The sequence below is a fragment of the Drosophila sechellia genome, chromosome 3L, assembly GCF_004382195.2.
Source record: "Drosophila sechellia strain sech25 chromosome 3L, ASM438219v1, whole genome shotgun sequence".
Taxonomy (NCBI): domain Eukaryota; kingdom Metazoa; phylum Arthropoda; class Insecta; order Diptera; family Drosophilidae; genus Drosophila; species Drosophila sechellia.
In genome coordinates this window covers 3,041,528-3,051,703 of record NC_045951.1, presented here as the reverse complement: position 1 = coordinate 3,051,703, position 10,176 = coordinate 3,041,528, and the positions used below count along the sequence as shown (strand labels likewise).

The 10,176-nt window shown below is 45.6% G+C and overlaps 3 protein-coding genes across 3 annotated transcripts; 1 reads left to right on the top strand and 2 right to left on the bottom strand.

Moving 5' to 3' along the window:
• The first annotated feature begins 125 nt into the window (after positions 1-125).
• LOC6610549 (cysteine and histidine-rich protein 1 homolog) lies at positions 126-6,342 on the top strand. The gene is made up of 8 exons (XM_002035093.2): positions 126-779; positions 4,132-4,190; positions 4,308-4,422; positions 4,484-4,607; positions 4,671-4,823; positions 4,983-5,260; positions 5,330-5,433; positions 5,497-6,342. Exons 1-8 carry the CDS (start codon positions 402-404, stop codon positions 5,522-5,524), a joined length of 1,239 nt encoding a protein of 412 aa, XP_002035129.1. The 5' UTR covers positions 126-401; the 3' UTR covers positions 5,525-6,342.
• A 58-nt stretch (positions 6,343-6,400) lies between these two features.
• On the bottom strand, positions 6,401-7,165 carry LOC6610548. Its single transcript, XM_002035092.2, has one exon. It carries the CDS (start codon positions 7,094-7,096, stop codon positions 6,563-6,565), a length of 534 nt encoding a protein of 177 aa, XP_002035128.1. The 5' UTR covers positions 7,097-7,165; the 3' UTR covers positions 6,401-6,562.
• A 165-nt stretch (positions 7,166-7,330) lies between these two features.
• LOC6610547 (putative glycerol kinase 5) lies at positions 7,331-9,777 on the bottom strand. The gene is made up of 6 exons (XM_032719085.1): positions 9,409-9,777; positions 9,238-9,331; positions 8,513-9,012; positions 8,003-8,455; positions 7,773-7,936; positions 7,331-7,704 (listed from the first exon to the last, which is right to left on the bottom strand). The coding sequence occupies exons 1-6, from the start codon at positions 9,583-9,585 to the stop codon at positions 7,428-7,430; spliced, it is 1,665 nt and encodes a 554-aa protein (XP_032574976.1). The 5' UTR covers positions 9,586-9,777; the 3' UTR covers positions 7,331-7,427.
• Positions 9,778-10,176: the final 399 nt, after the last annotated feature.

The following is a 10,176-nucleotide window of genomic DNA, read 5'->3' as shown; positions in this document are numbered from 1 at the left end:
AGGGATGGTGTCCCCGCTAACGATAGGCCAGGGCTATAGGAAAAACATCGATAGGCTTTTCCACTAACATCGATACGTCATGCTGATATTTTGCCTAACATTTGGTCACACCGCACAACACTCTTTATAAAGACAACAAATTTTTGGGCGAGTGGACGTGTCGGCGGACAAAAAGTTTGCAAACAGAACAGAAGAACACAGAAGTGAACGACACTACACGGACAGCGGGGAAAGGTGGCAATTGAAAGAAAGTGCCATACTGAGTGTGCGAGCGATAGAGAGAGCAAACTGGGTATTGCCTGTGTGTTTGTAGTAGTTTAGTGTGCGTGTGTTTGGGAGTTTGTGTACGAAGCGAGTGGCTAGGAAAAACAACAAAAATTATTCCAAGGAAATTTCCAATCATGTCGGTGGAATCCTCCAGCTCGGCGGTTCAACAGCCGCCGTCGTCCTCGAACCTACCGCTCCTGGGCGACAACCAGGTGGTGGCCACGACCAGCTCTGCCTCCTCGGCCTCTTCCTCATCCACATCGTCGTCCTCCTCGTCGGTGGGCGGCGGCAATGTGGTGGGCGTGCCGCTGGACACGCAGGGAAGCGGAGAACCGCCGGCCAAGAAACAGTTGTTGGAGGGAGGGGGCGGTGGTGCCACCAGCAGCAGCGGCAGCAGCTTGCTTTCCAGTGCCGCAGCCGCCTCGGGAATGCACGAAAAGCTGGCCCACCGCATCTCCAATGCCCTGTGCTGCGCCGTCTGCCTGGATTTGCCCAAGACGGCCATGTACCAGGTGAGTTTTTGGATTATTTACAGCGGCTTGAACTATAAGCCCTTGTAAACTAGAATCAGAAAAGGAAGTGAGAGCTTTAAAAGCAAAAGAAGAATAACAGCAAGTGCGCGTGTGTGTGCGCGCCTCATTCTGTATACAAACAAATCGTGGCAGCTCAGCTGTAAGAGTAAAACACCTCTCTCCCTCTCTCCACCCAAGCAAGACACAGCTGTGAGAGAGCGAGACGTCTAGCTGGGGCGCTCTTGCATTATTCGCCTTGAAAACATTGAAAGAGTGCGAGGGGGAGAGAGGGCGGGCGCAACCGCAGCATAAGCAGGCCGACCCTCTCGCACTCTCGGCCAACTAATGCAGTTTTATTGCGTTTTAGAAAACAACCCCCCAAATTGAACCCTTGCATTTCACACTATAAATTATGACCCCCCATCTCACTATCCCCCTCCCCCACTCACTCTCTTTTGCGCAGTAACACTTACTGCAGTTTTTCTGTATTGCGTCATAGGAGTCCGTATTATGTCTTCCCCCATTGGCCTATTTTAAGTGGGAAGAAATCAGCGGAGCAATTCCAGCGTTTCATTCCCTTAATTGTGCTTCCTCGTTCGTTTATTCATTTATTCGCTTCTTGGGCCAGGTCCCGCATTCCTTTTCATTCACGCTTTTGCAGGCGTCGTCATTGTTGCTGTAACTGACGTTGATTGAATTTAATGCACAAATACACAACTATCTCCAAGAACAAAGGCAGGGGCGTAGGCCAACGTGCAGCGAGGGGGCTTAGGGCTGCATAAATAACCAACGTAATATCGATTAAATAGTAAGCAAGGTTGCTTATTAGCCTCTAATAATAGTAACCCAACTTAGCAGGGGCCTCCCAGCCCCCGACCCCCTCCTGCAGCGCTTATGTGTCCGCAGATCTTTTACGTAAGGCGTATGTGTGGGTTGACATTGCTCTCTTTCTCTAACACACATGTGCCAAGGCAGCCGTAACTGCGTCATTGAAATAGGTTTTGTATTACGGTACAATGAAAAAGAACTTCTGACCCACACAGAAAAATCAAATGAACGTTTCTTTCTATACCCAAATAACGTGAGCGAACCACCGTGGAATGATTCATACAAAATGGCCAGAAGGAATTCGCTGAAATCCTCAGAAACTATTAATTAGCTAAAAAAAATTCCCGATTGTTTTCCTTTTTTTTTTCATTTCCATTCCTCTTCATTGGCCTGTTTGTCTGTCTGTCTGCCTCTCCGTATTTATGTATGTGCACCCTGCACACACGCTCGCACACACGCACCTTCTGATTTTTGCTCTGTTATTGTTTTGCTTTTGCCACTGCGTTGCTGTTGTTGTCTCACTCTCGCCAATGTCGTGGCCAAATCAGCTGTTCGAGGCCTGGGGAAAATTGAAACGCCAGTTTTGCCAATTTCAAATACGTAGTAAAAAAAAAGGCAAGAAAAGAGTGTGTGCTACGCATATTTGTTATTGGAAGTGCAGTGATGCCTCGGAAATTGCTGATGAATTTGTGGAATCAGCTAGCTGCAGGTTCTAAGACCTGTAATCTGGAAATAACTCGTTTTTCCAGTTCGGGTTCCAAGTGCATGTGTGTCTGTGGGGGAAAGGTATACCTGAAAACACACCTGAGTTCTTTTTTCTGCTGCCGTTGATCTTTTGGGCGATTTCCTTTTGTACACACTGTTGACGTTCTCCTTCTGTTTCCACTCTCTATCTAGAAAAACACCATCAGCTGGGTTTTGTTGTGTCTGCGTCTTTCTGCTTTCTGTGTTATTGTCATCATCGGTGGGGAAAACGATGAAACGAGTTAAACTCCTTTGTAGATCCCGATGATTTTCCATTAAACAATCCAATTGCCAGCAGCTGCTGCCTGCAGTTAGTCTAGGTAATAAATTGCCAATAAAAGAACACGAATTCATGGGTTCATTCAACTGCAGAGATACAGTGAAACACTCGAATGTCTCACAAGATACACAAAGAGCTCAGATAAAAATTCGATTTGAAAGTCAAAAGATCTCTTCCAAATGACCTAACAAAATACCAGAATTGGAATTTTTCATGCCCCAACATGCCTTTCTCATGACATTTGATGTTTTGACGCTCAAATTTGTACATAATGCACATAGGAGTCATTTTATACTATCCGTTTCTGGTTTCATATCTGCAGTCTAGACAAAAGAACAACAATATCGGTGAAACCCTATATATTTATTTGTGTTTGTTTGAAATTTTCGGGACGATCCTCGAGACTGAAAATTTTGTTATGTGCACAAGATACACAAGAAAAGCATTGCTTATCGCTCGGAACTCGCGACTCCGTCCACAAATAGTGCCGAGGGACTATCGCTTGCCTCCTCCGGAGCTGAATATTTCCCAAAATAGATATTAAAATTCCAAAATGAGAAAAACGGGCCCGCATACCACACAACTGAATTGTAAATAAACGCATGCGGCGATTTTTAAGAAGGCTTCTTACAGCAGCGGCGGGGTTGAGTATTTCATTGCGGGGTTTTCGACTTTATCTGGTTCTTTTATCGGTGAGAAGAGAAGAGAAATATCCACACTTATATGATATGATAACTGCGCTAAATTTAACCCAGAACTATCAACTGTTTATGATTTCGATTTTGCTGCCGCCTTTTTAGATAAAGTACCTCTCTTAATGATTAATACTAGTTAAGTGAATAATCTCAATTTCGTAACCTTTGTAAGCACACGCAACAAAAAAAAAGAAAAAGAAACAAGATTGTAACCGTAAATGCTAAGTACATAGAACAGACTTCATAATAGTAGCATTAAAGTTAAACCCTGAAATGTATCTTAAACTAAACAAACGAAAAAAGAAACCCCAAAAAATGAAACGTGAAACTGAATTCAATAAATTTGCAAAGGAGAGTGCAAACTTGAGAATGCAAAATAAAACCAAAATACCAAATAGCGTTTTTATTTCAACCAAAAAAATGAAACCACACACAACCCGGAGCCCCTAAAGCTAAACACATTCAGACCTCACCTCAGATCATCACCTCCCGCCAAGAACTCCACTCCACGCCTCGCCATCTTCCTCACCCCAAAGACATCTCCAAAATAGATTCATTCATTCGAAGAACCCACCCAGAAACACCACACCCCACCCACAGCCATAAAAAAACACAATACAAGCTCTCTGCAACAAGGCCGTATTTTGACTAATAGAAAACTTTTCTTCTTTTTTCTTTAATTGCAGGTTAATTTTCATTCCACTTTTGTTTTAGTTCTCAATCTCTATCCATCTACTGCTCGATTGCTAAGTCGTGAATTTACTAAACCCGCCTTTCCCTTTCTCTCTGCTCTTTCCATTTGCAGTGCCAGATGGGCCATCTGATGTGCGCCGCCTGTTTCACGCATCTGCTGGCGGATGGACGGTATGAACCCACACTCTAGAAACCAAACTAAGATCCCAGCAAATGCCACCAACTCCCAACTAACTAGTTCTGTTTGCTCTTCCATACGACTATTTTTTAAATATATTCTCTCCCTAGCTTGCGCGATCAGATTGCCACGTGCCCCAATTGCCGCGTGGAAATTTCCAAGAGCACTGCGTCGCGCAACTTAGCCGTGGAGAAGGCCGCCTCAGAATTGCCCAGCGAGTGTCAAGTAAGCTGTTTTATATTTTGCCAATTCCATTTGAAAATAATTTGCTTGCTTTCGTCTGCAGTTCTGCAACAAGGAGTTCCCATACAAATCGCTCGAACGCCATGAACAACACGAGTGCCAGGAGCGCCCGACCAAGTGCAAATACCATCGCATTGGCTGCCAGTGGCGGGGACCCTACCACGAGAGTGAGTGCCTCCGCCCCATCCCATGGATCTGATAAACTAACTAATCATCCATCTAATTCCCAGCCAACGAGCATGAGCGCAACTGCTTGCATCCCCAGAAGTCTGGCTACGAGGTAATGGCGGCCCTGGAGGCCCACGACGATAGGATTAAGGAGGAGAAGAAGATGTTTAACACCCTGATTGACTTGCTTAGCTACGAGAAGATCATATTCAATGGTGGGTGTGGCACAGAACAGAGATATGTCTTAATTGCCCTGTCGAATTAAACCTAATTATTAATGGTTATTGTAGCTGAGCTCGTACTCAAATGCGGGCAGAGTTATGCTAACGCTCGATCGCTTTCTGGTTATATGTACTCACATTCTATCTTTTTAGATCTCCAAATGAAGCCCTACCGCACAGACGAGTACGTGCACAAGCTCTTTTATGAGACGGCCCGCTTCTCGGCCTTCAATCAGCAGTGGGTGGTGAAGGCGCGCATCAACAACAGCCAGCGCGATCCGCATCAGTCCAACGAGCGGACCATCACCTATCAGCTGATCCTCAAGACCAAAACCAGCACGCCCATGAGCATACATTTCTTTGCGCTGAAGGGTCCGTTCTCGGATATGAAAGTTTCCACGCAGATATACAAACATGAATTCACCGAGACGGTGAGAATAACAATATTAAGATAAGAGCTGTCGACTAGTCATGAGTTTACTCTTGTCCTGCCATTTCAGAGTACCGAAAGCGAGTACTATGTCTTGCCATTGCCAGATGGAATCGGCGGTAGCGGCTCCAGCGAATGCAACCGTATGCTGGCCAACAAAGGCATTAACTTCCGGTGAGTAATGATCAAAACAACTTGCTGAAAGCGCGTTTATATATTATCAACCTCCTATTGCAGCCTGCTCATGTTTCTGCTGAATAAGTAGACGCTTTCGCAGCTCAGCGAATTAAGATTTTCAAATTAGCTTAAGTTTGTTGTTTCAAACTCTTGAATGTGCAAAACCTAGACATAGTTGACTTATATTTTCTATCAATGTATATGTAACACTCCGAGGCGGAAACCACAAGCCTGGCCTAACAGAGAACCGCTTCCCGATAGCCCGCAACCCGTTCCCGATCCCTTTCATGTTTCAATGAAGTTTAAGATCACGCAAACGTAAGGCGGTAGGTTGTAACCTAAGTTTAGTGTAGATTCGCCTACATTTTGTACATGAGATAGCGCCATTTTATGGAGACACCTTTCAATAGCTATGTTAACTCTACTGTTAGTGCTGGTGGCGAAATGGATACGATACGATGGACAAGACGGCTGATGTGTGTTTGACTAGCGCTTAATGATCTCACAGGAAGGAGCCAGCCCACGCTAACGCGATAATACCGATAATAACCATAAAATAGCCGTAGATTAACTGTCCGGACGCAGGGACCTCGAGTCCACGGCTCCGTTTTCACTGTAAGAAGAACAACACCAAGTTGAAATTCGAACTCTAAGCAGGCGCATATAGAACGCTCTATGATATAACGTTGCGATAGACTAACTACGATCACATAGCCCGGCCCATCAAAAACAAAAATAATTAAAAGTCAAGTCCTCACGTTCGATTCTTGTCTAATCCTCGTTCTGTTGACCCTCTTACGATTTAATGCTTAAAACTTACATTCGTACGTGTAATATTTATATGCATCGTTAAATGATAACTATACCTAATGCATATATAATAAAGATACTTCTTAATAAACAAAATCAAACTTTTTTCACTTGGGGGCAACAGCATATTTTAGCTGGAAACATTGATCTTAAATTGTTGTAGAAATAAACGCTGTTTATTTTACAGTGCTCAATTAGTAACGTTTTGCATAGTGTTTTGGACTAATACACTTGCGTCATATAGTTCTTTACAATCCTTGTAAAATTTATGTTTATACCTAAAAATAATGATTTGAAATATGGTAATATGAGGCTTCTATACGTGGTCGTCCTCTTCCATCGCCTGATACTTGTTGCGCACAAGGGCGGCGATGAATTCGCGGGGATTCTTCTTGAAGTTCTTGTCCTTGATGAGCTTCTCGAAGGACTTGACGGTGTTGACCATTTCAGTGCGTTTCTTCCGAATCTTCTCGTTGGCACTCAGTCGGACCTCTGGTTCTGCGAGGGCTGCCTGCTCCGAGACATCCTTTTGCTTGGTCTTAACCAGCTTGTAGATGTCCTGCAGCGAGGGTAGGGCATCCCGCAGTGATTTTAGATCTCCGAAGGCCTTGGTCTTCTCGTTATTCTTGCGCTCCTCCTTGCGTTCCTTACGCGTTTCGGCGAATCGCTTGAGCAGCTTCTTGTGTTTCGCCTCGGATTTCTCCTTCTTGGTGGTCGTCTTCTTGGGCGTAAGGGTCTTGTGAAGCAGCCGATCCTCGCGCTGCTTGGCCTTCATGTCCTGCGCCTTCTGCTTGGCCGCCCCCACCACGCTTTTCGCCTTGGCCCTCACATTTTTCTTGGTCTTTGCCATTCTACTGCGATTTCTGGCCCAACAAAATCAAAATAAAAACAAACGTGCAGCGTGCTAAGCCCCAACATCAGTGTTACCACACTCGATATGGTTAGCGATAGCAATAGCAGTTCTTCGTTATCGGTTATCGGCGGCAAGCTGATTGTTGGTTAATATATTTGAAATTTATTTTATTTTGAAGTTATTATTAAACTTATAAGATTATCAATATACATTTGCCAGTACATAAAAATGTATGTAATAAAAAATTCAGCATTTTATTTACCAATTGCCTAGCCTTCTAAGTGACTAATGAATAACAAATAACAAAGACAAAAAATAAAAGTTTAACCTAATACCAGTCACTAAACCGGGCAATCGTCCGGCTCCATTTGTCCATCCGGTTGGCAATGGTTTCGTACTCCTTGGCACGCGGTTCGAAGACGCGCTCCACTTGCCGGAAACGTTTGAGATCCTCCACATCGCGCCAGATTCCGTGATTGATGCCCGCCATGAACGTGGCGCCCATGATGCTGCTCTCCGCATTCTCCGCCCGCTCCACCCTCAGTCGGCTGAGATCCGCCAGGAATTGGCAGACGAAGTCGTTGCGGGAGACGCCGCCATCAACCCTGAAATAGATTCATGTATGTGCAATGTAAAATTGGTTAAGATGGCTAAGCTAGATAGATAGAAATACCTAATCATATGAAGCTTCTGAGAGGTCTCCTTTTCAGCGGCCTCAATCAGCTGCACCAGACGAAACACTATGCTCTCGAGCAGAGCCCGCACCATGTGGGCCTTGGTGGTGGACGGAGTGAGGCCAATAAAGCCACTTGCTGACCGATAATCGTTGACCGGGGGCTGTCAAAGATAAGATGGGGATTAGGTAATCTTGAGCCAGTTGCAAGTGCTTGAAAAAAAACATACCCCCAGGCCACTGAAGGCGGGCATGAAGAACACATCGTTCGTATCTGGAACTGACTGTGCAATATCTGAGGTATTCGCTGGACTATCGAAGAGCTCGCACGATTGCGCCCAAGTAACCACGGTGCCAAAGTCATGGGATGCTCCCTCAATGCAGTAGACGGCTCCCTGCTGCCTGGTTGGTTTCTTGAACTGCCAGGCCACCAGGGGATACATGCCAGAGATGGCAGCCTGACAACGATCGCCCGTGACCAGATTTAGGAACGCACCCGTACCCATTGTGACCTTGACGTCGTTCTTCTGGAAACATTGGGAGCCCCAAATGGCTGCCGTTTGGTCACTCAAAGAGGCAACAATGGGTATCTCTGTGTTGGCCCAATCCGGACCGAAGGCAGTGGGATGCACATGCCCAAATCCCTTGTAGCCATTGTCCACCACACGCGGCAGGATTTTTGACTGCAATGGAAGCAAATGAATGAAAATCGAGCCTTCAGGAGGATATAGCCAACTCACATTGATGCCGAATAGCCAGCTTATAAGCGGCGACCAGCTGAGCGTGAAGGGATCGTACAAACCCGTCGCCGTACTCGAGGTCACATCGGTTATGTGCTCCACATCCTGATCGCTACTGCTGCCAGTTCTTAGCTTGTGTAGGATCCACGAGTCGAGCAGCTCCACACGTGCCTTCTTCTGCATCAGAGCCTGCTTCAACTTCTTGTTGTTCATTATCTCGAAGAGTAGCCTTGGTGTGACCTGGCCATTCATCAGCTTGAGGACACTGCCGGCGAGGAATCGTGACTGACGGGTGAGCAGGAACAGGGCATACGAGAACCAGTTCATAGAGCTCTTCGTCCAGCTGGCATTCCACTGGTCGACCAGCTCGTCGGCGCGCAGATCCTTCCAGGTGATGAAATTGTGATAGTACTCGCCACTGCGATGATCCCACGTGAGAAAGGTGCAGCGCTGCGTGCAGATGGTCAGGCAAGTGATGTCCGGTGGTGTCAGTTTAGCATCTGCAAATAGCATCAAAGGTAAGTTCAAGCTTATCTCAGATTCACAATCGTGTTGCACTAGAAAATTCAATAACTATGAATAATTAATCTCATATGTAATCATATCTGTGCCCAAATTCAGCTGTACCTCACTTATTTTTGGAATGGCTCGCACATAAGCCTTTAATTAATATATTTAACGATCTATTAAACCTGTTGGGGATTTTAGAGATCCGCGACACTCACTTTTCACTGCCTGCGTTATAACGCCAACGATTTTGCGCCACAAGCTCTCGGGTTCGATTTCGAAATGGCCCGGCTGCGGGTTCAGTAGCTCCACCTAATTGCGCCAAAGGTCGTAAAGGTTTTGCTTAATTAACTTTGCACCGCGGGTCACTTGAAGATCGAATCACTTACAGCATCCACCGCCGATCCCCGAACCTCGCATTGTTCGTCCAGAACGAAGCTCCGCACGCAGGTGGTGCCCACATCTAGGGCGAGTATGAAAGCGGGTGAGCCTGGGCACGAGTCCTCCGCACACTGGGAATCCTTGGCTGCTCCTGCTGGCTTGACTGCTACTTTTGGAGGCGACATGTTTCCCAGCGCACGCTTCGTCGATCACTGGCTTTGGGACGCTGTTGCGCCGAACTGGCGGGGCGACTTATCCATTTCGCTACTGCTGTGGCTAATGCTATTATTATTGTTATTCCGGGGAGCTTTCATAGTGCGCGATTCAGATTTCCTTATCAAGTGCTCGACTTTTGTTTTTGTTTCGCCTCAAGATGATAACACAACTGGTTATCCAGGGCTGCCACCTGCTCGCGCCAGCTGCAAGTCAACTAGCTCGAAAGTAGCTAGAAAGAAACTAATAAGATGCCAATCAAAACAATCAGATTGTAGGCTACCCATTTCAAAACATTCAATAAGCATCTACTTTCAAGGGTTGTTATATGGGTTTAGTCTAATTTCTGATATAATTGCAGCATCCCGTTAACACATAAATACCCCTTCACTGATGCCCAGCGTAGTGGCAACTCTGATTGGCGCCAATTTGAAATCATCAAAACCAAAACAATCTTTTGATAAGAGCTACCACCACGAATCGCTCAGGATTATAATTTTTATCAAAAGGTAGCGATAAGTCCTTTAAAATTAGAGCACTATCAACGCAAAACGATTACTCAC

Bases quoted from the DNA above. Each gene is read 5' to 3' on its own strand.
- LOC6610548 (XM_002035092.2), bottom strand. From the start codon at position 7,096: ATGGCAAAGACCAAGAAAAATGTGAGGGCCAAGGCGAAAAGCGTGGTG.
- LOC6610547 (XM_032719085.1), bottom strand. From the start codon at position 9,585: ATGTCGCCTCCAAAAGTAGCAGTCAAGCCAGCAGGAGCAGCCAAGGAT. The intron at 8,456-8,512 runs GTGAGTTGGCTA...CTTCCATTGCAG, and splicing joins GCTGGCTATTCGGCATCAAT to TCAAAAATCCTGCCGCGTGT. The intron at 7,705-7,772 runs GTATTTCTATCT...AATCTATTTCAG, and splicing joins CAGAAGCTTCATATGATTAG to GGTTGATGGCGGCGTCTCCC.
- LOC6610549 (XM_002035093.2), top strand. From the start codon at position 402: ATGTCGGTGGAATCCTCCAGCTCGGCGGTTCAACAGCCGCCGTCGTCC. The intron at 4,608-4,670 runs GTGAGTGCCTCC...TCTAATTCCCAG, and splicing joins GCGGGGACCCTACCACGAGA to CCAACGAGCATGAGCGCAAC. The intron at 5,261-5,329 runs GTGAGAATAACA...CTGCCATTTCAG, and splicing joins AACATGAATTCACCGAGACG to AGTACCGAAAGCGAGTACTA.